Source organism: Xyrauchen texanus, chromosome 41 (assembly GCF_025860055.1).
Source record: "Xyrauchen texanus isolate HMW12.3.18 chromosome 41, RBS_HiC_50CHRs, whole genome shotgun sequence".
Classification (NCBI taxonomy): Eukaryota; Metazoa; Chordata; class Actinopteri; order Cypriniformes; family Catostomidae; genus Xyrauchen; species Xyrauchen texanus.
Window position 1 is genome coordinate 16,379,537 of NC_068316.1, and position 27,296 is coordinate 16,406,832.

The 27,296-nt window shown below is 41.8% G+C and overlaps 1 protein-coding gene across 1 annotated transcript in view; it reads right to left on the reverse strand.

The window, feature by feature from the left end:
- LOC127634064 (uncharacterized protein C8orf34 homolog) overlaps positions 1 to 27,296 on the reverse strand; it is a 129,229-nt gene that overhangs the window by 48,113 nt on the left and 53,820 nt on the right. Inside the window, exon 8 of the mRNA XM_052113474.1 lies at positions 8,056 to 8,191. Within this exon, the coding sequence (XP_051969434.1) occupies positions 8,056 to 8,191 (136 nt within the window). The remainder of the gene's footprint in view (positions 1 to 8,055; positions 8,192 to 27,296) is intronic.

Genomic DNA, 27,296 nt, shown 5'->3' on the forward strand with positions numbered 1-27,296 from the left:
AGTTCTTTAACAATTTGTGAATGGGCCGACAAGGCTGAGACTAAACTACCAGTGAATATAGTAGTTAAGAGCCAGAACAGACACAGTGCGTATGACCATAGGATTTTCCCACAAACTGACCAGACCAGTCGAAAAGCACATACTCAGATGAGGCAGAATCATTCAGATCTGTTGCATCTGATTGCTTTGTTACAACCTTGCAGCAGCCTTGTGGTTACTTTGATCCTTATAAACATCACAAGCTTCATGACATTTACCAGATACACATTTTCTGCCATTTTGACTCACATACCCCCAACTGGTGAGAAGTATCATATCTGTAGCCAATTTTAGAGGCAGATGAAATAGGAGAATGATTGTGCTACTTTCAGATTAACTGTTTTTCTGAGCATGTGTGGCTATATTCTGCCACCTCATTCATCATGTGAAGAGGACAGACACAAGATAAGGAAATAAATCCCAAGACCTTTTCTGACAGTGGTGCACAATAGGTCAGTGCATCTCTGTAAAAGATACAGTAAGGCTAAAAACATATAACAAATCATAAGTTAACATTCGATAATAGGTTTGAGCATCATTGTGACATAATGTAGTTAGCTTTTCCCACAATTACTTTGTGCTATTAGTAGCTGGGCTGCATTAAAATGATTATTGACAATATTTGAATAAGAAATTGCCATATAACCAGAACTCTCCAGTTTGTATACCCTCGTTAGACCCAAGCGTGACTGCTGTGTGCAGTCATTTCCATTTCTCTTTGAGTTGTAACTAGTAGCATCTACTAAACATGCAAAAATAAAATAAAAAATCTAGAGCAAATACATTTTTTTAAATGAATATCCTCATATGTGGAAAGAGGGATTAAGTTGTGAATGTTTTAAAAATACCAAGCTGTAGAAAGTTTGATTTTTTTTATCAAATTGTTTATTATGTTTCCAGAAGTTTATGTTATTCATGTTTTTGAGATGTTATAGACATTACAGAAAATCAGCTGTAAAGCTGCTTTGGAACAATTTGTATTGGGAAAAACACATCAAAAAATTATTTGACTTGATTTGACTTTTATGTTACAATGTTTTTCTACTTTGGTAACAAAATCTAAAAATTCTCTCTTTGCACTGTCAAACAAACATTTGATAGCCAGTGCTGAAGTATTTTACAAATCAGATTTTGTCTAATAAAATTAGACACTAGACATTCTGAATCCAAGTACTGATTACCATTGTCCCATGTCTTCCAACATTCCAGCACTTGGGGATCATTGGATCAGCGTTCACGTCGCGCTCCCTGTCAACTCCTACCTGGTCTCCAGCCAGGATCTGAAGTTGCAATGATCCAACCAGCAGACCGAATTCCAGCAATGAATCCTGGTCACATGCCACAACCATCAGCAGATCCCGACGAGCCAGTGTGCAGTGACTTTCAAACTATTGGACCGGCACTTAGCGTTCTACAACTTAACATCAAGGGGCTTTCTGCAGCCAAACGAATACTCACTCATGTTTTCCAACCATGTTGAGTGGTTCAAAATCATCTGCTGCCTGAAATCTAACTAAGTTTGGATTGAATGCACTTCATAGGAAAAAGATTTGCAATGAAAGTGAATGGTGACTGAGGCTCTCTATTTAGTAAATTACTTAACCCCCGGTGTGCTGTCTGTCTGCACTGGTCTCAGAAAAGTTCGAAATACACCATATTTTCATCCTAACTCCATACAAAGCCTCTGAAAGCTTTTTTTTTCTCAATGTGAAAATGCACAGTAAATATAGGATTTCTAATGTAAACTGCTATGTTGTGTTTAGCAGCATGGTGTTTTGCTATCAAACAGTAAACGGTCTGCACTTATATAGCGCTTTCAAAGCGCTTTACACTGTGACTCATTCACCCATACATTCATACACATTCATACTGCCATTGGGAGCAACTTGGGGTTCAGTGTCTTGCCCAAGGACACTTCGGCATGTGGAGTCGTGTGGGCCGGGATTCAAACCACCAACCCTGTGATTAGTGGCCGACCCGCTCTACCAACTGAGACACAGCCGCCCACAATCATTCAATTTTAAAAATCACATGAAACAAGAGACTCTAATCTTTTGACTCAAACAGGTTTCAATGTAAAAACATCTTTTGGTTTCTTACCAAATGTAGTTTTGTTGGAGTTTCTCCCAAAGACACACTCTGCAGTGATTGGTGCAATCTTGTTTGATCACATGACTCTTCCAAAGTTTAACCCTTACAGCCCAGAGTCTTTTAAACTGAGATCAGTCGGTTTAAATTAATTTAAACTATGCGTTTCGTATAGCAAAGCCAAAATACAACATCCACGTGTTCACAGGGATGCACAAGGATACACCTTTATCAGTATATTGGAGTTTTATAGTATTTTATGTCACTCAATAAAACTGCTTCCATAAGCAATATATGTTTAAGTGAACAGCATTTGCGACTTTTTTTAACTTCCATAATGTGACTTATTTCCAGTAGCTCAACCTCTCCTGTAGAGCATCTTGCCAAAACTGCGTGGTTGTCAGTTCTTTTCCCAGATGTTGGATAAAATGTACAACAGTGTGGGACTTGATTTTATCCATTAGGAATTAATTGGATTGTGAAAAGTGGTCTCTATTTGGCTTGATGTCAACAAAAAGATGAAAATGCAATTCGTCGAATTATTCCCACTGGATGAACATAGAGGCTTTGCAAACAATGTAAAAATGTTTGATGACATCTAACACCCAGACTTTCCAGAGTGCTGATAAGTACCGTGTTTTTTTCACTCAATGACCACTTGAGATAACAAATGTCCAGATAAAAGGATTTCTGTGTATGAGCCTAAGAAAATTTGAAGAATGCTGCCTGGGTCCTCCAAGTAGCCACACGACCAGGGATAGAAATAGGGATGGGATGGATAGAGAGATGGCCATCAGATACTTTAAGTTCAATGGTTGTGGCAGTTTGTTCACCTTAAAGGGATAGTTCACTCCAAAAAAAGACCAGCTTAAACCAGCTAAAACAAGAAAACCATCTTAGACTAGATTAAGATGGGTTATTTTTAGCAGGGTTGGGTGTGATATGGTGGAGATTAAAATGTCTGTCATTTCCCAGAGCCAGGAGCAGATTCTGTTCTAGATAAGAATCCAGGGTGGGCCGTATCCATAATCCTATATGCTTAACCCTCTGGGGTCGACGGATACGCCAGAGCGTCCTGCTGGATATTTTCGTGAAACACGTCACAAAAATGAACTGAAACTCCGTGAATACTTATCACACAAACATGAAACATATGTCTAAATAAAGCTTTTAAATACAACAATTCAAATTTAAAACAAATATTCTCCTGCAATGTAATCTGTATGAAACAAAGCGATGTACAGTGTTTACTGGTTCATCTAATTAGAGGTAATGTGATCCCACCCACAAGCAGAGCCCACCATTCTTCAGCTAATGTGCTGAGACGATCAATGCAAACGATAAACACCCCCACTGTGCCTTAAAAACAAAGTCAGTCACTTTTCTGCACATTTGTAACGATACACAGGCGAGGAAACTCCTGGATAGTAAGGAAGAGTTAACATTTTCCTCAGAAGAAGAGCGGGACTCCGATGAACGTTTGTATTTTGAAGAGAGACTTGATCCAGCCGAGGACACAATTTTGGACGAGTAAGTCATTTAGTTTTCTTTAGTTGACATGCTATTTTATATAAACATGTACATATTTTACTAGTGGGACTGTTTCCAGACTTGCCAGCCAGGATTCAGAGTATTGACATTTGAAATATATCTCCTAATAAGCAAGTTTTAGTTACATTTAAATGCTGTTTCGGCTAAAGCATGTATTTAAATTGTATACTGTATGATATAAACATGATATAAAATTATATGAATGTTTAGAATATATTTTATCTAGTGTTTATGCTGCCTCATTATCATCAATGCTTGTGCTTGCAAATATCTGTTCAGGTGTAAATGAGTAAAATGCACTTTAAATATGCCCATATAAGAAAATCACCATCTTATAATGATTTCTGAAGGATCATGTGACACTGAAGACTGCAGTAATGATGCTGAAAATTCAGCTTTGATCACAAATTGCATTTTACAATATATTCAAATAGAAAACTGTTCTTTTAAATTGTAAAATGATTTCACACAATGTTGTTACTGTATTTTGGATCAAATAAATGCAGTCTTGGTGAGCAGAAGAGACTTCTTCTAAAACTTGTATACGGTAGTGTAGGTATAAAAATAAGTAAAGTCTTTATGTAAAGAAAATGTATAGTCAGATTACTTCTTTTAACTTAAAACTTGATTTTGATCATTAAGTCTCCTCACATTCATTCTCTTTCTGTCACATTCCTCATTGATAGGCCCAGGGGAGGGGTCTTTTGTCTCCTCAGGTGTGAATCACATAAATATTCATGATAGTTCACGCCTCCTCGCAAATGACATTTCTAACACTAAAAGTGTCTTACAAAAGTTAAAGTACTATATTGTTTTGTATGAATAAGTGATCAGGATGGTTTTCACATCATTTTGTTGCAAAAACTCTAGGCTACAAGATACAGTTCTCAAAAGTCTTGTGGAAAAATGTTTAGTATGTGTTATATGGCCTTATTTCAATGACTTAAAATGTAATTTTTTTCAAAAACCATGCGTAAATGTTATTTTCTCAAAAATACAAACATGTACACACATGTTGCTCACATATTATTGTAGCCCAGTTCGTGCTGAATACAGTGTTATCAGACTTTAGCCATTAATATGTTTTTAAGCAACTGAAATAAGTACAAATGTCAAGGCATATCAAAACTTCTCCATGGCCCAAAACACCCTCAGACCACAGAGGGTTAAACTGTGATATAAATAAATGAACTTCCATATAGATAAACAGTCAGCAAACAAACAGTGATCATGAGATAAACATTTAGCACACCAGCAGCAAGCTGTGTTTGGCATCTCATAGACTGTGAAGAATGTATAATGTGTCTGTTGTGATACGGGGCAGAATTGAAAAGCATTGAAGAAAGAGCCAAACAAAACAGATATGGAAAGATTATGGAGCCATCTGACCCAACAGATTCTGTCTAATCAGACACAAGTCACACTATCACAGTCAATAGTGCAAAATGTGATTGCTTTGCCAAACCACAAACTTCAAAGCAGGAAATGAAAAGAGAAAACAAGGGATTAAATATAACTGCAACCAGCGATGACGGGCCCAAGCACCATGGGTCCAATTTCCACCTGGTGGCTTTAGGAAAACAATTCATGATGAACACATGCATTTGGTGGAGTAAACAAGACACAATGTCTTACCTTCAGCTCAGACATAATGGTTAACAACTTTGATGTGTGTGGCAAATTAAATAAATGTGTAATTATGGCAAGTTTTGGAATAACCTTGAACATCTATTGTTGCCAGCTGAAGGCCCTATGACCTTGACCTAACATAGCCACATTCATGTCATAAGCATTATTAAACATATGGCTGAGTTTGTCAGATACACCAGAATACACTACAATATCATATAATTTGATCCGTTATCATGACAACACTTTTCAAGATATCAAGAATCCTTTCACAATTTTACATTAGCAGTGTCTTGACATTATTGTTAACAATTTTGAAGCGATTTTGGTAAATGTAAGAGGACTATTTCAAAATTTGTTATAAGTGCCACACTTCCTGTTTCCAGATGTTGGTGCTATGACTGTGACCCACAGTAGCCATATCCATGTGATCAGCCCCCATTACCAAACATACAGCTCAATTTTGATCTAAATCACACAATACATGCACAAGATATGAGGCACTTCCTGTTTCCCTTTATTGACATTAATTTATTGCCTCACCATGGCAACACCATTCAATATATAAAAAATCAGTTGCAATTTAGCATCATTAATGTCTTGGCATGATCTTGCCCACATTTGGGGCTAGTCACTAACACTAAGTGAAAATGAGTTTGCTACAGAGCCCTGTAACATGTCCATTTTCCTGCATGCTTTCAGTGCTTGTGCCCTAATAATAATTATAATCCTTAAAACAATAGAGCCTCTGCACTTTCAGTGCTTGGAACCTAAATGATCCTTAGAAGAACAATAGGGCCTCTGCTTTTTCAGTGCCTGGCCCAAATGAAGACTTATCAGTATTTTGGGGTCTTGTGAAAACAAGCAGAATTTTGAAATGCTCTTAAGATAGGTGTTCTTTCTTTTATTCGTAGGTGGACATTTCTTTAACCATGGGCACATTTTTAACAAGTACAGTACACTACCTTTTGGGGAAAAAGGAAAAATCTTATGTATATTTATATTACAAAACCACAAAATATTATAAAATGTTTAATTTACTCTTTATATATATATATATATATATATATATATATATATATATATATATATATATATATATATATATAGATAGTATTGCTTATGTTATTAACACATTTTTGTGATGGATTTTCATATTATAAGATTTAAAGTCTGGGACATGGGTATAACAATAAATGTTATGCATAAAAGGCATTTGCAAAGTTGCAAAAAAAACATGCTGAAGGCATGGTTAAAAAGTTTCCAAGGCGATTTTAAAGGGACACTTCAAACAAAAATGAAAATACTGTCATCATTTACTTCCTAAACTAAATATTTTATAATTTATTTACTAAATTAACATCAGTCATCATTCCATTTCATAGCATAGAAAAGAAAAAGTGATGGAGAATTACATTCTGCCTATTTTGTGTTTAATAGAAAAAAGAAAGTCATAAGCATTTGGAACAATATGAGGGTGTGTAAATGATGACTTCATTCAATAGGTCCACGTTTTATAATAATGGTTTCATTTACATAAGCTTGCTTTGATATTTTGGCATATTGACATAAATTAAGAAACTACTTTAGCAGTAACATTTCTACTGTAAAACGGTGGTCTTATATCGAACTTTTAATGATATATAATTTCTTTTTTGGGTACACTGAAAAACTTTACCAGGTCTTCATTTTACAAAAACAAAACAAAAAAAGTGTAAGTATGTTAAGTTTCCTTAAAAATCAACCCCTGGGACATTAAAGTGTCCATAGTTGAAGAAATATCCAGCTACGTAGTCTTAAAGGAAAAGTTCACCCAAATGATAATTTTCTCATAATTTACTCCATGCCGTCTCAAACTCGTATTAGATTCTTTCTTCTGCGGCACACAAAAGAGGATATTTGAATGGAGATATGATGTGACTATACCCATTCAATGCTCATAAAAGGACATTCAATTAATGTGGTTTAATCCATGTCTTCTGAAGCAATATGGTCGCTTTTGGATCATGGCTCTGTACATGTACAAGTATGCGTCAAGTGCGAGGAAGTGACTACACGTGGCAAGATTTATAGTGAAAAAGGAATTACATTTTGGTCTGTTCTCACCCAAAACCAATCATATCGCTTTAGAAGACATGGATTAAATCACATGAGTCTGGAGTATGGATTACCTTTATGATGCCTTTATGTCCTTGTATGAGCTTGGAAGTGACCCCATTGACTTGCATTGTATGGATATATTCACATCATATCTCCATCAAAATATCTTATTTTGCGTTTTGCAGAAGAAAGAAAGTCATACGAGTTTCAGACGGAGTAAATGATGAGAGAATTGTCATTTTTGGGTGAACTTTTCCTTTAAGATAAGTCCACACTATGTGACCTCAATGAGATGAATGCTCTGCATTACCTCAGCATGTAGTCATTCACCTTAAACTCTCAAAGCATTAACTCTAGATTGTTGGAATGCAATGTGCGGCCCTCATATCTAGTTGAAAGGGTTTTGGTTCGACCACACAGCAAAAAGAGGTCAGAATACGTGACTCGTGTCTTGACGAAGATATATGGCAGTTCATTTTAGTGTGGACCTGATGATGGCATTGTTCACATTGTACTGTCTGTTTGCTTGACTTGCTAAATGGAGGTTCGCCAATGTGGTAATGCACACACACAAAGGGGTGACTCTATTGGTCAGAGGTGAAGTCATTGAGTAGAGCAGGGCTGGTTGATCACTGTGTAAATATTTACCTTGCACACCTTGAGCAGATGTTGAGAGTGACTTTGGCCTGGGGCTCTGAACAGTAGGAGCTGCGGCCCTGGCTAAACTTACTGCCAGACGGCACCAGGCCAGTGACCCCCTCCATTCGCAGGTCATCCAAATCCTCTGAGAGAGAGAGAGAGAGAGAGAGAGAGAGAGAGAGAGAGAGAGAGAGAGAGAGAGAGAGAGAGAGATGGAGAAAGACACACACACAAAGAAAGAAACACAGATCAAAATCTGTAAATTATTTTAACTTAACAGTTTGGTCCCACTTTTTATGAGATGTCTTTAACTACTACGTAGTAACATTAAAATACATACAGCACAATTTATTATTGTGTAACTACATTTTTTCCTGTAAAATTCTCTGAAGATTCATGTTTGCTGCTTCTGAGGTTGAGGTATGGGTAGGGTTTGGTTTTGGATTAGGGGTAAGGTTTATGTAAGGTCCAGGAGTTTAGCTGCCTTTAGCTATGATTTTTGAGAGGTCTAGTCACGATTTACTTGCATTGTATGGAGCTACAGTGCTGAAAGATTCTTCTTAAAATCTTTGTTTGTGTTTACCATAAGTAAGAAAGTCATACACATCTGGGATGGCATGAGTGTGAGTAAATAATGAGAGAATTTTTGGGTGGACTATCCCTTTATTCGCTTTCAAGCAGCAAGTCGGTCCTGTAAAACCCTTTCACAGAGAACTGAAGGAAGACAATGCATTCTTATACGTATACTGTGCAACATTAAAAACAGATGCTCAAATGGAGAATTTATGGTTTGATCTACCACGGTTAAGGTTAGGACTGGGTTAATAACAATATCTCACACTTTAAAGGTCAAGCCATATTAAATCACAAACTGCATCAAAGCTGAGGGGAAGAGAAAGAGACAAAAAATATCCTTAGCCAACCCATCAACTCTTTCACAGAGGCAGTGATTGCAGCATTGCTCTTTGATTACTGATATTACAAACAGACTGAGAGAAAGAAAGAGAAAATACATGGAGAGAGATAAACACATCTAACAGCAGTGAGATGGGCAACTCAATACTCTCTGAGGTCACTGGCGACTCCCTCACAGCATATGCTCACAGCATGGTCGCCTGCACCCAGCTAACAGGTGCAGAGGGCTGAAGCGGTGGAGTTGCACTTCTCTTTACACAACTGTCACGAACCCCGCTCCCTCGCTCCGCCCCTCGAGCTTCCACACTCGTTCCGCCCCCTTGAGCTCTCACGCTCGTTCCGCCCCCTCGAGCTCGCACGCTCTTTTTGCTCGCTCGAGCCCTCACGCCCACTTTGCTCCTACTCGCTCACATGCTCGTAGGCAATCTCCCTTCCTCGAGTTTCTCATGCGTTTCCAATCCCCCAGAACATTATGACCACCTGCACTCGCGTCATCTGCACTCCTGCACATTAGTTTCACCTGCACTCGTCTCATCACCTTTCATTGTTTACACCTGCACCTTCCCCTATAAATACCACAGCCCTTTCGTCTCACGGTTGTTGGTTATTGTATTTAGTTTCCCGTGTCTTTGCCCCCGCTAGTCTCGTCTAGTTTTGATCTCCTCTTGAACTCCTCTTGTCCTCCTCTTAGCTTGCCAGCTCCCCTTGTTCCCCTGTCTTCGATCCTGTCTAGTTGTGCTTGTTTCCCGGCTTCGACCTCCCGCTCTCGTTCACCACTCTCTCCCGGATTTGCCCCTTTACTCTACGTTGATTCCCCGGCTTTTTGACCCCACGCTCCCCTTGACTACTCTTAACTGGTTTTGCCCTTGTTTTGTACTGTTGCCTGCTTTTATTGTAATAAAGCAGTTTTTTCTCCGACATTGTGACTGTCTCTACTTGTATTCGCTACAGAATAACCAACCTCACCGTAGACAGTCACAATGGAAACCGCTGAGGATTTCCGCAGCTCATTAGAGCGGATCTACACGACACTTTCCGCCCAGGGATCTACGGTCGGCCAACACGATCAAACAATCGCGGCTCAGGGACAGCAGATACAGGAGATCCTGCAGACGGTACGTGTGATTTCTAATCAGTTTTTACCTGTTCCGCCTGCGCCTGTCCCTGTGTCCATTGATGTTCCCACTGTATTTCCCAGCGCCGCAAGCTTTCAAACCCCCGAGCGGTTTGACGGTTCGTCGGACGCTCGCCTAGGGGTTTTGATGCAGGACAGCGTATATAGTACGAGAGACCCTACCCTTCATGTTATGGAACCAGTGGCCCAGCTCTTGGTTCTTCGTCAGGGGAACCAACCCATTGAGGCTTTTGTTGTTGATTTTTGTGCCCTGGCTAACCAGGTGAATTTTGATGAGGTGGCTCTAAAAGACATTTTTCAATTTGGACTGAATGAGCCAGCCTCATCATTCATGCCTGGTGGTCGCTGCTCTCTCAACCTGGCTCAGTTTATTGACCTCGCCCTACTGTACGCTGGTTCCTCGTTTACTGTGGGGGAGGCAGAAACTGAACCAGCATTCCATACCACGGCCCCCGTCTTGAAGCCTACCAGTGCCCCCGTCTTGAAGCCTACCAGGGCCCCCGTCTTGAAGCCTACCACGGCCCCCGTCTTGAAGCCTACCACGGCCCCCGTCTTGAAGCCTACCACGGCCCCCATCTTGAAGCCTGACACGGCCCTAGCCCCGAAGCCTGACACGGCCCTAGCCCCCGAAGCCTGACACGGCCCCAGTCCCGAGGCCTGACATGGCCCCAGTCCCGAAGCCTGTCACGGCCCCAGTCCCGAAGCCTGTCATGGCCCCAGTCCCGAAGCCTGTCACCGCCCTAGTCCCGAAGCCTGTCACCGCCCTAGTCCCGAAGCCTGTCACGGCCCTAGTCCCGAAGCCTGACACGGCCCTAGCCCCGAAGCCTGACACGGCCCTAGTCCCGAGGCCTGTCACGGCCCCAGTCCCGAGGCCTGGCACGGCCAGCGAGTCAACGCCCATGCCCGCCACGGCCAGCGAGTCAGCGCCCATGCCCGCCACGGCCAACGAGCCAGCGCCCATGCCCGCCACGGCCAACGAGCCAGCGCCCATGCCCGCCACGGCCAACGAGCCAGCGCCCATGCCCGCCACGGTCGGCGAGCCAGCGCCTGTAGCCTCGACCGCCCCAGAGCCAGCGCCTGTAGCCTCGACCGTCCCCATGGCCCCGTCCCCTGTTGGCTGAAGACGTAAGAGAAGGAAGAGGGCCCCTTCTCCCCAGTCTCGTCTTGTGCTCAAGACCGCAGAGGTTCCCTCAGAGTCTTCCACGGCTCTACCGACCTCTGCTCCGCCCTCAGAGTCTTCCACGGCTCTGCCGGGTTCTGCTCCGCCCCCAGAGTCTTCCACGGCTCTGCCGGGTTCTGCTCCGCCCCCAGAGTCTTCCACGGCTCTGCCGGGTTCTGCTCCGCCCCCAGAGTCTTCCACGGCTCTGCCGGGTTCTGCTCCACCCCCAGAGTCTTCCACGGCTCAGCCGGGTTCTGCTCCGCCCCCAGGGTCTTCCACGGCTCTGCCGGGTTCTGCTCCGCCCCCAGAGTCTTCCACGGCTCTGCCGGGTTCTGCTCCGCCCCCAGAGTCTTCCACGGCTCTGCCGGGTTCTGCTCCGCCCCCAGAGTCTTCCACGGCTCTGCCGGGTTCTGCTCCGCCCCCAGAGTCTTCCACGGCTCTGCCGGGTTCTGCTCCGCCCTCAGAGTCTTCCACGGCACTGCCAGCCTCTGCTCCGCTCTCAGAGTCTTCCACGGCTCTGCCAGCCTCTGCCCGCCCCTCAGAGCCCTTGCGGCCTCCGCCTCTCCAGTCTCCCAAGGCTGCTCCTCCCAAGCCTCCCAGGGCTCCTCTCAAGCCTCCCAGGGCTCTTCCTCTCGAGCCTCCTAAGGCTCCTCCTCTCGAGCCTCCCAGAGTTCTACCTCCCAAGCCCCCCAGGGTTCTGCCTTTCAAGTCTCTCGAGCCTCCCAGAGCTCTACCCCTCGAGCCTCCCAGAGCTCCGCCTCTCAAGCCTCTCAGGGCTTCTCCTCCTGAGTCTTTCAAGGCTCCTCCTCCCAAGCCTCCCAGGGCTCCTCCTCTCGACCCTCTCAGGGCTTCTCCTCTCGAGTCTTTCAGGGCTCCCCCTCCCAAGCCTCTCAGGGCTTCTCCTCTCAAGTCTTTCAGGGCTCCACCCCTCAAGCCTCTCATGGCTTCGCCTCTCGAGTCTCTCAGGGCTCCTCCCCTCAAGCCTCTCAGGGCTTCCCTCTCGAGTCTTTCAGGGCTCCTCCTCCCCTCGAGCCTCTCAGGGCTCCGTCCCTCAAGTCTTTCATGGCTCCACCCCTCAAGCCTCTCATGGCTTCGCCTCTCGAGTCTCTCAGGGCTCCTCCTCCCCTCGAGCCTCTCAGGGCTCCGTCCCTCGAGTCTTTCATGGCTCCACCCCTCAAGCCTCTCACGGCTTCGCCTCTCGAGTCTCTCAGGGCTCCTCCCACTCTCAAGCCTCTCAGGGCTTCCCCTCTCGAGTCTCTCAGGGCTCCTCCTCCCCTCAAGCCTCTCAGGGCTTCTCCTCTCGAGTCTTTCAGGGCTCCACCCCCTTCCAAGCCTCTCAGGGCTTCGTCTCTCGAGTCTTCCAGGGCTCCTCCTCCTCCCGAGCCTCTCGGGGCTCCATCTCTTGAGTCTTTCATGGCTCCCCCCTCGAGCCTCTCGAGCCTTCCAGGGCCCCACCTCTAGAGCCTCTCGAGTCTTCCACAACCTTTTTCCCCGAGCCTCTCACGGCTCTACTCCCAGAGACTCCAGAGCTTCCTACGGCTCCGCCTCCCGAGCCCCTACGGCTCCGCCTCCCGAGCCTCCTACGGCTCCCCCTCCAGAGCCTCCCACGGCTCCACCTCCCGAGCCCCTCACGGCTCTGCTCCCAAAGACTCCAGAGCTTTCTATGGCTCCGCCTCTCGGGCCTCCTACGGCTCTACCCCCCGAGACTACAGAGCCTGCCAGGTCGTCGCCTCGGGGACCTCCCACGGCGCCACCTCCATTGGCTCCACCTCCTGGGCCTTCCAGGCCTTCCCCCCTAAAGCCTCCTTCGGCTCCACCTCCAGAGCCTTTCAGGCCTTCGCCCCTAAAGCCTTCTTCGGCTCCACCTCCAGAGCCTTCCAGAACCCCACCTCCAGAGCCGCCTACAGTGCCGCCTCTGACGGCACTGCCTTTCACGGCTCAGCCCGGACTTCCTGACCCTCTCCCTGTCCTGTGGCCTCTTCCCTGGCCTCCGGACCCTATTCCTGTCCGGTGGTCACCTTCCGGACCCCCGGACCCAGTCCCTGTCCTCCAGTCGCCTTCCAGACCCCCTGACCCTGTCTCTGCCATACAGCTGCCCCCTAGATCTCCCGACCACCCGCCTGTCCGCTATGTTCCCCCAGACCTTGCCTTGATACTGCCCATTGACTGTCTCATTTCCCTCTGTGCCCCTTGGACTGCCCTCAGTTTTGTTTGTGTGTTTTGTGTGTTGTCTGTTCAGGGTTTTTTGTTTGTTGGGTTCTTCCAGCACCACTTCCGCGCAACCGAGCGTGGCCGTCAGGAGCCGTCCGTTTTAGAGGGGGGAGTACTGTCACGAACCCCGCTCCCTCGCTCCGCCCCCTCGAGCTCCCACGCTCATTCCGCCCCCTCGAGCTCGCGCGCTCTTTTTGCTCGCTCGAGCCCTCACGCCCACTTTGCTCCTACTCGCTCACATGCTCGTAGGCAATCTCCCTTCCTCGAGTTTCTCACGCGTTTCCAATCCCCCTGAACATTATGACCACCTGCACTCGCGTCATCTGCACTCCTGCACATTAGTTTCACCTGCACTCGTCTCATCATCTTTCATTGTTTACACCTGCACCTTCCCCTATAAATACCACAGCCCTTTCGTCTCACGGTTGTTGGTTATTGTATTTAGTTTCCCGTGTCTTTGCCCCCGCTAGTCTCGTCTAGTTTTGATCTCCTCTTGAACTCCTCTTGTCCTCCTCTTAGCTTGCCAGCTCCCCTTGTTCCCCTGTCTTCGATCCTGTCTAGTTGTGCTTGTTTCCCGGCTTCGACCTCCCGCTCTCGTTCACCACTCTCTCCCGGATTTGCCCCTTTACTCTACGTTGATTCCCCGGCTTTTTGACCCCACACTCCCCTTGACTACTCTTAACTGGTTTTGCCATTGTTTTGCCTGCTTTTATTGTAATAAAGCAGTTTTTTCTCCGACATTGTGACTGTCTCTACTTGTATTCGCTACAACAACAGCTGTTCCTCTACAGCATGGCTCTCCAAAACGCAACAGGGCCACTAGGTTAAAGTTGGGATGCCTTCCCAGAGTTCAGCTCAATATGAGTTGGTAAGCTGACTGAGATTGCAGATGCTCACAATGCAATGGATTTAAAGTTATGTGTATACGCAGGGTTGGGAGGATTACTTGAAAAATGTATTCCACTAAATATTACAGATTACATTCTGTAAATTTTTATTTGTAACGTATTCCATTAGATTACTCAAGGTCAGTAATGTAATACTTTGGATTACTTCTTCAGCACTGGTAGATTCTTTTCACTTGTTTTTACTATAAAATCTCTGCCAGTACAGTAAGACAAAATACACGTTAAAACACATACATTCTCTAAAATGACTAAATATTTTATGCAATGTTGTTTCTTAAACAAGATAAAGCAAACTAATTTTGTTTTAAGGATTTTTAGATATTTTTACAGAAAAGCTATACAAAAATTCTCATCAAGAATAAGAATTTGCCCTAATATCAAAGGTCTTACTGGAGAAAAAAACATGATCTAGCATGGATTTTCTTGATATTAAAAATATGATCATGCCTAGTAACAGGTGCAAGTAAAATGGCTAGAAATCGCATTTTAGCTTAGCATAAAGCTAAATTTTCACATGACAAATTACACAAGGTTTATTTCTATATCAGCTCCAAACTTCCTTCTCTTTCTGCTTGTATGAATGTAACACATCATAAAAAAGTGTTTCTGCGCTGTTCAAACGCTCTTTGGATCGCATCATCTAAATGGAAAAATGTTTTCCAACTGAATAGACTAAATATAAAATGGAACAAATTACAATATACAAAGTAATCTCTTCAATAATGAAAATACTTTTTGAATGCAAATGTATTCTGATTACTTACGATTTACATTGAAACTGTAGTGGAATACCATTACTAATTTTTGGTATTTTAAATATGTAATCCTGTTACATGTATTCCGTTACTCCCCAACCCTGTAACACAAACATATTTGGTGTAAATCATTACTAAAACCATTCTAACGTAAATTGTGCCATTATGTTTAATTTACATTAAATTTGATTTGTGAATTAATTACACACGCATTTGTTCTGCTCAAGGCCCAATGGGTTTTAAATATTGTTTAAATTCATTTTTAAGAAAGTAAAGCTGTACTAAATTAAGGCAAGGCTTTATATAAAAAAATAAAGAGAGGACAACAAATAATATAATTCATTAGATTAAACATAGGCTGTTTATATGAAGCAACAATCATTCAGTGAGTGCTACAACATTGTACCCTGCTGGAAAAAAACTAAAACAACCTGAACCAAGCTGTTTTTTGTGGGGTTTAAAGTGTTTAAAACCATCCAATCCTATCATCTTGACCAGGTAGGGAGACCAGCTCAGACCAGCAAACCAGATTAGGCAAGTTTAAGTAATTTATAATGATCAGGATAATAGTTGAGATTACAAATAAAATAATAATTATCTAAATGAAATATATTTGATAGCAATAACTTTCATGTTTAGGGTGTAGTAGCCTTACAGCAAGCTTTAATGTAATATTATAAAAGTTTTAATGGTTTGTAGCAACTCAATCTAAAAACTTCATAGCTAGAGTCGGTTTCATTGGCCATTTGACAAGTGTAAACAAAAGTGAAATTTTTCTCACAGGGTGTTTCTTTCTCATGTCATAAACACCATGATCCAGCAAGAAAATGCAAAATAAGAATCAGCAGTGTAAAATGAGACCTGTTCCGTGAGGTCAGAGCCTGTGGTCATAGATGTTACATTAAACCCATGCACTGTACGACTCACGCTGATATTGCATAACCAGCTGACTGAGAATGGAGGGATAAAAACAGAAAAAAACAGCACCTTGTAAGACAAGAAAGTGTAACTAATGGCAGGGATTAGTCTTAGGCTATTCATCCATAAGAAACTCTTATGCTACTCACTTTACATTGGCATCTCTAAATTGCCTTGTCTTGTTTGAGTGGCTAATGCGAGAAGGGACTTGGTGGGAAACAACTTAATCGGTTGTTAAAAGCCCCCAAACACAACTTAAAACAAAAGCCGGTCATGATGGTGAAGATGATTAGTGAGGTTATCTAGATTTTTATTCATATATATTTCTTAGTTTAAAAAAAAATGTGTGCACCCATTACGTCCTCAGCACACTATATCTAGGGGTTTTAGGAGTACCAGAATTGTGTTTTTTTTTTTTTACCAGAGTTCATTATAAAGACTTATTTGGCTCAGAAAAAATTAAATACTTAACTTAAATAGGAAGCTTCAAATTCAGGAGAGGGAAAGACCAAAACAACAAACATAAGAGGTCTGGCTAGCAGGAGCAAAACCGTAACTAAACTGTTCAAAGAAAAACAGAAATGTACACTAACCCCCTGACTGGCCAAAAACTGGGAAAACAGTGTAATGCAAACATAAATGGCTCCCAACCCCCTACAGGTTCCATAGAAAAGTTAAACATAAACAACTGAACAGTGTTTAAATTCTGCAACAGGTTTAAACATTGAAAGATCACTAACAATATTAAAGGAAACCATAAATAAGCCACGTTTAGGCTACAACAAGTTTAAAAATGAGAGTCACCATCAACAGCAGATCAAGTAATAACTGTGAAATCTTCAACAAAGCTTTCCAGCTACTCAAGCACCAGAGTACTACACAGTACAATATAACACTCTATAAAGCACAAAGAAGTACAGCTCAACACAACAACACACGGTGTTCAGTGAGGACAAAGGACACCATTCTAGAAAACTCTCTGAAGCAAAGGTTCTCACTCTCTGTGAGTTTCCCATCTGCTTTTATGCTGCCTCCCTCCTGATTATTGAGCAGGCTCAGTTGGGAGCAATCAGCTACCTGCTGGAGAGAGTGTGGGAGGAGCAAAAGAGGAAAAAGTGGGAGAAAACACAGGGAAAATTCACACACCACAGTAACTCGAATCATAATTCTTAGACAATATCCACAAATAGTGACAGTGACAACTATACACAATAACAACAATAAAAATAAATATGTCCCTTGACGTAACAGCGCCACTTTAATAAGTATGCTGAAACAATAGTAGTTTAAATCCATCCCCTTTAAAACACTGGCACTTCAATCATACATATCACATTCAGAAGTACATCACGTCCTTGCACCTTCACATATACTGCTGCTTTTAGCATCCCACCACAGGCTTTGGGTTTTTACAATAGCATATCAGGGTAAAAAAAATAGGGAGGCAAACAGACATGCAGCCAAACAAGCAAACAGGCAGGCAAAAGGTGCAATTGGATGTTTCAACGCATCTCGAGACTTCCATGAATTACAATAGGTGAACCAACCTTATTATACAGGTTTTCCTCATAACTGATTAGTCAATTAGTCGTTCAGACAACCATCCATAAAAAGAGATGGTTTGTTGCTTTTATCTTGGGTCATGTAGAGCCTAAAACCCCCTTACCCCATCTAAAATCACTGTGACTTCACATGGGCAACAGCAATATGATAATTGACACCAATGTTCAATTAACAGATTAATGTATCACTAATAATCAATGATTCGCTTATGTTTTCCTCTTTTGTAAGTCGCTTTGGATGAAAGCATCTGCCAAATGAATACATGAAAATGTAAATGTAATAATCGGAATAAACAATTCTTGTGCCAAGTAAAATAGTTCAATATCCTGTAGGAGTTTGCAGTTGCCAAGCAATGTATCAACCTGGAGTATTAATATAGAATGTGTGGTCAAAGTGTTCGCAGTCACTTCAAATGTAGCTCCTCAGAAACAGAATTAGGAATTTGTGCTATCTGTTTTGTACACTCAAAACTTGCTGCTTGATCATTTTGCTTAACTAAAGCAACAAACTTCTATAACATTTTGTCACAACTTGATTTCATTGCATTCTATCCATTTAAATTTGTAAAATGTAAGTTTACTTAATCCATTTGAGTTGAGGCAACATGAACACTTTGTGTGGTGTAGCATTGATGAAACTGGGCAGGGGATAGGAAGAGTAAATGTTACACAAATTGTTTGTGTTGAGATATAATTATAAGAAATAATTATTAAGAAAACTCATTTCGAACATGTGGAACCACTGTACACGAGTTGTACAAGTTCAGCCAAAGAGCTATTTGTTTCAGTTTAATATGTAGTTTTGCATATCCCACAGGCTTTGCGTATGCACAAGCATATGTTTGTGTGTCTGCAGGGAAGGGAGGTCTGCTTGGCACAGGAATGCCGACACTGCCTTCTTCGTGAAAAACCAGCAAGTGTGGTGATATTACATGCCTCATTCATCATTGCAGGTCTGATCCAGCTGAGCTGAGAGAGAGAGAGAGCCAGAGGCCACCTTGTACACACACATTGTACATGAGAACACAGCTGTCCTCCGTGGGAAAGTGTCTCTTTTCTAACTGGGCTGCAGGGTGTGTGGTTCAGCTTTGGTTCAATGCTGAGGGGGGTAACTCACTGCCAGACAGCCTCGTGGTGTGGCAACATTTAATGCTAATATGACAATATGGCCAATTTAACCTTTATTCACAGCATTAATATATAAACCTTTTATGTATTATTTCCAGGAACAATTAAATATATATAATGATAAAGTTCATAATGTTACTGTGTATATAAAATTACTCATACTGCGTTAAAAGAGTTTGGTCTTACTGCCCTACCCTAAATTGTTGATTTTAATAATATTTTTATTAGTGTTGTCAGTAATAGGTTGCATTATCATTGCAATGGGCATTAAGTCTCTTAAACTCAAATCTTCCACAATCTGCTGGTAGACTACGGCTAAACACTTTCTCACAGCAATCTTGAAGCCTCGTTCATGATTCTGGTCAGGGCATCAATGGCAGGTGCCGCTTTGAAATCCACATGAAGAGTGCTTGCAGACAAAAACATCTCTTTCAGCGTCTTGGCTAAAGTTAAGTCTTGATGTGATTCTGTGGGAATTAAAATGCGCCTAACATATGCTAAAAAAATACTTAAGTTCTATTTGGGCTATTTATGAACATCAAATAGCATTAAGAGGTCCTGAGTGTGTGTGTGTGTGCAGAGATTATTTTATTTACTGAGATAAGGACCTCCACAGCTCTATTATAGGAGAGAGCATAATGGTCAACTAGTGACTTATGACAGTAACTCTAGCAGAGCCCTTCTACCAAGGGAGCATACAAGCTTACCATAAAACAGCATAATGCAACGGTCCCATAGGCATCCTATGTTTGTCTATTCTATGTCAGATATTGTCGTAACAGGCTAGTTGACCATTACGCTCTCTCCTATGACAGAAGAGGTTGTTATCTATATTATATATAACTGCATTTAGTGCTGAAATTTGACACTATATATACTTATTGTCTCGTGAAAATGCATTTATTTCCATCTTAGGAAAGAAAACAACTTATGTAACAATATAATTGTAACAAAACTTCACACAGGGAGGGAAGGAGGACACAGAGAACCGGGTTCCTTCAGTCTCAGGTAAGGCTTTTTAATTGTCAACTCTTCTGAGCTTACAGCTTTACAATAACTCAGTAGCTTCACATTAACACATCAACTACTCAGCGGGACTCTAGATCTCTGGCTCTCTCTCCCCTTCTTGTTGGTGGCGTGGTCCTTTTATACTGATCTCCCCGTGCTCACTGCAACTAGTAACAGGTGTTAATCATAATCTGGCTCAAGTGTATGCACCCTTAATGCTTCCTCTCTCTACAAGTGGACGCTTGACCATGCCTCCGCTGCCACAATAATGCTTTATTAACATTTCCCAAACAAAGCTTTCCACAAGAAATGCACTAAAATATCACCAATTCGAGTAACATTAAATGTTTCACAAAGTATAAGTGGTAGGTTGACTACTTTAAATAACTAGTTTCCCCATAGGTTGCATATTCATTGCAATGAGCATTAAATCTCTTAAACACTTATCCTCCACAATATTAATTTGCCAGTAACTGTGACTACCCGCTTTGTTACAGCAATCGTGAAGCTGCGTTTATGATTCACGTCAGAGTGCCTAACCCAGTGTCAAGCTTTGAACTCCACATGAAAAGTGCTTCCAGACAAAGACGTCTGATTCTACATTCTGGTGATGGTTAAGACTTGACTTGCTTCTGTAGTAATTAAAATGTGCCTTACAAGTCCCATCTGGGCTTGTTTTGTACATCAAATAGCACTAAGAGCTCCTTTCTCCATAATTTTATCACTGACAGGGAAGCACTGTCAGAGATTCATTTATTTACTTAGATAACAACCTCTGTGGCTCTATAATAGGAGAGTATTACGACAGTACCGCCCATAGAATGTCAATGCGACTGCTGCGTTATGCTATTTTATGCTAAGCTTGTAGGATCATCTTGTTAGAAGGACTCTGGTGCTGTGTCTGTTTGTGAAGTGTACATTAGTGTAATGAGTCCAGGCGGACACATTACAAAGTTTCTGCCATTCACACAAATGTTTATGCTGCATTAACGGTAAATGCATTAATGGCAATTAAGAAAAATGAACACATTCAAATTTAATTAATCGCATATGTTTACACAGCTCTAAAATGAATAAAAGAATCTCTGGCTCTGGAGTGTGTGTTGTGAAATGTGCGTCAGTGTAATGACTCCAGGCAGACACATTGCAAAGGTTCCACCCTTCAAACTAGTGTTTATGCTGTTTTATGTTCGATTAAGAGTATATGCGTTAATCATTATTAAGAAAAATGTACATGTTAAACGTCTTCAATTAATTGCATGAGTTAACGTGTTAATTCTGACAGCACTAATATTTATAAAACAGTTAGTTCTGATCCTTGATTCTGATTGGAAAATAGATGTTCCAAAAGTGCTAGTAAAGGAGTCATATCAGCACTGGGACTGTTTGTATCACTCCACTTGTGTTCATGGAGTTTCAACTGGCATTCAGTACAGAGGGGGTAACTGCCAAAGGAGTTAAACCGGTCAGCAGGGTGTAAACACAAAGTAGAGTCCATTTGCTTTTGTTAAGTTAATATAAACCCATGCCATAAAGTTAGGCAATGGCGTCTTCCCATTGAACTGAATCTTATAGGTTTTATCTGTCTTCCAGTCACTCTTTTCACCCTTGAAACACAATCTATGGATTATGCTACACACTTTGACAGAAAAGACTATGAAAAATAATTGGCTGATATTATCAATGTAAGTTTCCTGCGTACTTTCCATAATAGAGCCAGATTACACAAAACTGACTGTGGCACTGTGCCCATAAAAACGCATCCTAATTAACTGGGCTTCCATAAGAGGCTTTTCTGTTAATATTTTCCAAAATTCACAAAAAGTTTGGGGCAGAAGTGGATTTTAAGACTTGGAATAGTCCTTCAACGGCCTGACAGGAATCTGAACTCCTGCCATAGTAAAGCAAGAGACTGCAGAGTGGGCTTTTCATCTAGCTCATATGAAAAGAACAGACATGGAGGGAAACAAAGGTGTCTGCAGGCTCTTTACACAGTACCCCTATGAATCTGCCTGTACAGCAGATCCAGCAAGCTGTAAAATAAGACATGACATTAAGACAAAACTTTAACAGTGATTTGCTGGAGACTTATCTGATGATTTTTAGAGTGTCAACAAGTAAGATAAAGGAGGTGGTAAAGCTTTGAAAACAATCTTGTTAACAGTGGGCTCAATTTAGTCATGCTGTTATTATCCTGGCTACCTGTCACAAAGTGTCCCTAAAGTGAAATAAACAGCAGCTCTCAACTGGTTTTGCACTATGATCTGGATTTTACGTTGGACCCAACACAGTACTATAATTGTTTATTGTTCAAAAAGTAAACAAAAATGTCTTTAAAACCAATGTAAAAGAATACATTGATTTACCATCCTAACACATGGAACAAATGCTGTACTAAATATTGATTAGGTATTAGCAGAACTTATTTAGCAGAGACAGGTCACTTCTGTTAAAATGAATGGGAGGAATTGGAATGCCCGATGGTCAACAGATGTTGAAAGGACATCCCGCCTTACAGGTAAAAGAGCCAAACAACTTTTAGATACAAACATCGCCTGTCAATCAGAAAAAAAGGCATGTGCATTAGCTATACAAGCTGGGAAATTTACGTTTTTTAAAGAAGCACAATTTATGATTGATTTTACTGCTGATTTGAAATATGTTCTTTAATCATAATCTTGACAAACCGTTTTGGAGATTTGGGTTTTTCCTCATTCCCTACAGATAGGAGCTGCACTTGTATGCCGCTTGTTTACATAGAAAAATAGCTGCCTGAGAGCATTCCAAAGATGGCCGCCAATGGACTGACTTGCTAAAAATACATTGGTATTATTCAAATTACCAAATTATTTTAAACAAAATGTCATAGTTGGATTGGATGAATAGCCTTAAATATCAAAACAAAAGACATGGGTAGCATTATCTCCCATTTAAAAGTTGAAAATCCTTTTTATTTTGCTATCCTAACTATACAAAATTATGTGGTAAGCATTGTTTTTCATTGACAATGGTTTTCAGACTGTATAGTGATTAGAGAATCACACTGTATGTTATATCACACTACACAAGTAATTGTATATTCTAATCTCTTAATGCAAAGTGTATACACTCATTTCACACAGATGCACCACACAACCGCTGCCTTTATATTGTAGAAATCATTTTGATAAAACTAGAAAGGAAAAATACCATAGGCTGCACACATTTAGACAAAACAAGCTCCTGAGCACAGCGTCTCCATTTGTGTGTATGCGTGAGTGTGTGTTTGTGGCAATCATGTGTTACTGTAGTGCCACTCCATGCTTTCGGTGTGAAATAAATCAACTGCTGGGGATGCTGAGTTACTGGAGTGAAATGGAGAGTATTATCCAAACAAAGAGTGATGACAAGGAATTTATGACTATAATTGGTCAAACTAACTGAAGAACCAGGCCAGTGAAGGTGTGCACTATTCTAGACAAAGTTTCAATGTTGTTTAAAGTAGCAAACTGCACAAAGACAGTCTCTGGTAAGGTAAATCTCCGAAACCACTGTGGTGAACATGGAGCATCCAAGTCATTATTTTTTAATTCTGGACCATAACAAAGAGTATAATTAAAGCCGAAATGTAAGAATTTATTAATTTTGCAGTTTCGTGTGGTGCCACTTGTGACAGAAATTACAAACACTTGTCTGCATTTGGTCAGCAGACCAGGTCCCGCTGAGCCAAAGTTTTTGTGTCTGTCAGTGTTTCACTTTTTGGTGAGATCAACCTACAAATGTCTTATAGGTGTCTGTGAATATTAAGCTGGAATAGGGGAAAATATTTCAAAATAAAAAAACCTACACCTTTTTAAACTTTCAATGCTCTCTCACTGTTACATGAAGCTGTAACATTTTACTTTTTTTCTCTCATTTTAGATGTTAAAGATGTAATTCCATAATCACATATAAAAAATGTATGCCATACCACAATAAATAATCATATACGCAGACTATGTGGGCAGACATGACGTTGCCCGATTTACTTCAAAGTTCTCTATGGGTTTATGTTCCATCTCTAGCTCGTAATTATCTGAGCTGGGTAATTGACAGATTTCACTGTATTATTGGTGGAGAGATGAACTAGACCTTTAAACTCAACCGCCTCAGACTTTGCACACTTTCCACATTTGTGTTTCATTAAGACTAAAATGCTATGTTCAAGCATTGTGGTTTAGTCCTCACATACACCACTTTAAAGCAGTTTTGTTTTGCTTTGAAATGAAAACAATATTTTAACGACATTCATAACTACAGCTCCACTTCCCCCATTCATTCTTTAAAAATATATTTGCCTCCCGTGCAGCACAAATTCACTGATGTGTCTGGCGATGATGATGATCTTTCAAAGATTGTATCTAGATTTAATGAAAGACAAGATTAATTGGAGTTAAACATTACACTGAGGTCGATGAGGTAGCTGAGGACTAGATGACTCTGCAATGTTTACAGTTCAAACAATAGGTGCTCTTTACTCTTTTATGACTTAACAGATGACTTAAGGTATATTTAATGGAAATTATTGTAAATGTTTGTAACTGTATATTGTAACAGACCATCTCCATGTGTCTGAAAATACTTCCCTACTACAGTATATATAGTATGCCAAAATCAGAATGTCAATTGAGCAGTATGTCCCATATAAAATAGTAGGCATGAAATACCCAGATGACCTTCTGTACTAGGCTACTACATTACATCTGGCAAAATTATGAAAAGTGCATCCACTGGACACTGCTCTATCAGAAAATACCACAGGAGATGAGACACTGGAGATTTAAAAAGCTGAATCAAAAAAAGTAGAGAACTGTGAGTCGATTAGGTCTTTTCAACTGTACGTGCGATATATATAGCCTAAAATGAAAGATGTTCCCTGTGCTTAAATTGTACTTGTTGTACAAAACCAGAGTAAATTTTTTCGTGCTTTTTGTTACTACGTCATATATATGGGTCACGGGATAATGTACAAGTCCCTGTATGAAGTCTGTCCTGGAGTTTATTCATACTACTTTCATAGCCAAGGAGTATGTTCTTTATTAAATACAATACACAGTCTGACAGCACATGAAATGGGACACAGCTTTACTCTTTAATGACTTGTCTAGGTGACTTAAAGGAATGTTCCTGGTTCAATACACTTTAAGCTCAATCGACAGCATTTGTGGCATAATGTTGATTACCCCAATAATGCATTTCATCTCGTCCCTCCTGTTCTTTAAAAAAGAAAATATCGAGGTTACAGGGAGGTACTTACAATGGAAGTGAATTGTGACAATGAAAGTGAATGAGGCCAATTTTTGGAGGGTTTAAAACAGAAATGTTAAGCATATTATCAAAACGTATGTGAAATTTGAGCTGTTGTTTAAATCGTCATTTTTATAGTCCTTTTAGGATTTTAGGTTTTGTTGACTTTACATCGTCATGGTAATGGAGAGGGCAAATCTCGTCTTTGCCATACCACAGAGACAAATTCCCAGGGCTTGGTAGGGAATTGTAGGTAGATCTTATTGAAAAACTTAGCCAGGCCTGGGCACCTTCCACAGGTCAGCCCATCCTAACACTCTATCAGATGTCCCCTCCCTATGGTCCAGCACCCTTGCTGCTGCTGGCTGACTGCCATAACCTTATACCCTTACTCTTCCATCCTAGTTACTTCCATAACTACCATTGATTTCCTCTGTTTTCAGGAGGCTGCTAACAACAGTTTGGGAGCCACCCCCCAGCCAAGGCCTGTTCTTCCTGACTGTGTTCTTCCAAAAATCTCTTGATGCTTCAGGCTTGAAACCGCCTGGTTTACGACCTCCTCTGCCTTCCAAGTTCTGCTTGTTCGGACTTGGACTTGACCTGCCCTCACTGCCTGGTCTGTTTATTCCCGTAGCTACAAAACAAGTCTGGTCCTTTCCTGCTTGTAGCCCAGAGTGAGTGATTTAAGAGGCAGTTGTAAAGCATTTCTTCCAAACAATGCTATATCTGAGAGACAACATGGCAGGCCTAACCACTTCCTAATATAAATGTTGGTCTTGGCGTCCATCCTTGCCACTGCCGCTGCAGAAATCTCACACATTCTGGCCCATGCCAACAGCCCTTCCAGCCTTTTCGAGAGCCGGTGTGTAAATGCAGCAGTCTGGAGGATGCATGTGACATCATCCATATAAATGCTCAGAGCTGGCAATCTCACCCCAGATTTTGCACGGATTCCACAGACCATTTGTCTTGCACCAATTAGGATGATTTCAAACGCAGCTGTGAACAGGATGGGAGAGATTGAACACCCATCTCTATTCCTTTTTCCAGTTGTTGCTATTGTGTTGTGTATGCCCTGTGTTGCAAACATTTCTTGAAGTCCCCATAGTAACCTGGTATATGGAAAAACTCCAGTGCATAGCTAACAAGCTGGTGTGGAACTGATCCATAGGCATTTACCAAGTCCAGCCAGACTACGTGGATGTCTTTCTTGTATCTCTTGGCAGACTAGATCTGCTCCCATATTACTGACGCATGTTCCACGCACCCAGGAAAACCTGTTACGCCTGCCTTCTGGCAGCTTGTGTCTATGTATCCATTCTTCAGGAGGTAGTCAGACATCCTCCTTGCTACCACACAAAAAAAAATCTTTCCCTCCACATTCAATAGAGCAATGCTCCTAAACTGACTAATGTTGGTCGATCCCTGCTCTCTTTGGGTATGAAGATGGCCACTGCCCTTCACCACTACACAGGTATGCACTGCTTCTTCCAGGCAACACTCAACAGTCTCCACAACATATTGAGAACCATGGGGCACTTCTTATACAGCTTGTATGTTATCCCATTCTGGCCTGGGGCTGAAGTTTCCCTGGCTTTTCTATCACCTGCCTCACCTCACTCAGCTTAGGCGGATCTATGTCAAATTCCACTACTGGCTCTACTGGCCAAAGACATATCCAGGGGAGCCAAGCTGGTTGTCTTTGTAGGGGTCACCAAGTTGCTGTTCCATGTGGTCTTCTAGTTCCTCTTTTGACATCACCAGCTTCCCACTCCTCTTTTCTTCCAGCAGGCTTCTGGCTAACTTAAAAGTATCCTTGATGAATTTCATCCTTTCATGCTCCTCCTTTCTTCTTTGCTGTTGGATTCTCTCTGTCCTCCTCAAGACCGCTAATCTAGCCCTTATGCCATCCCACAATACCTTCAAGCCCTCCTGCTCCTCTGCCTTCCTCCAAGCCTTACGAAGCTGCCTCCGCTCTTTCACAAGCTGGAGGATCTCCTTCACTCTCTGACCCATCACGCTGGGACCACTCTTCCTTACTACTATTTCACCAAATCTACCTATGCATTCTTCATACACAATATCGCTGAACATATTAAACTTGGCCTCCACACTTCCAGCAAGGGCATTCTCCAAGGTGGAGCACAGGTCCTCATCTAGTCTGCTCCATGCATCCTTATCATTAGATCTCAGCCACTTGATTAGCCTCCTTCTCCCTGGTTTCTTCTCATTGTCATGTCTTCCCTGTCTTGTCTGTGGGTTGAAGGTCATCTCTTCTTGTGGCTC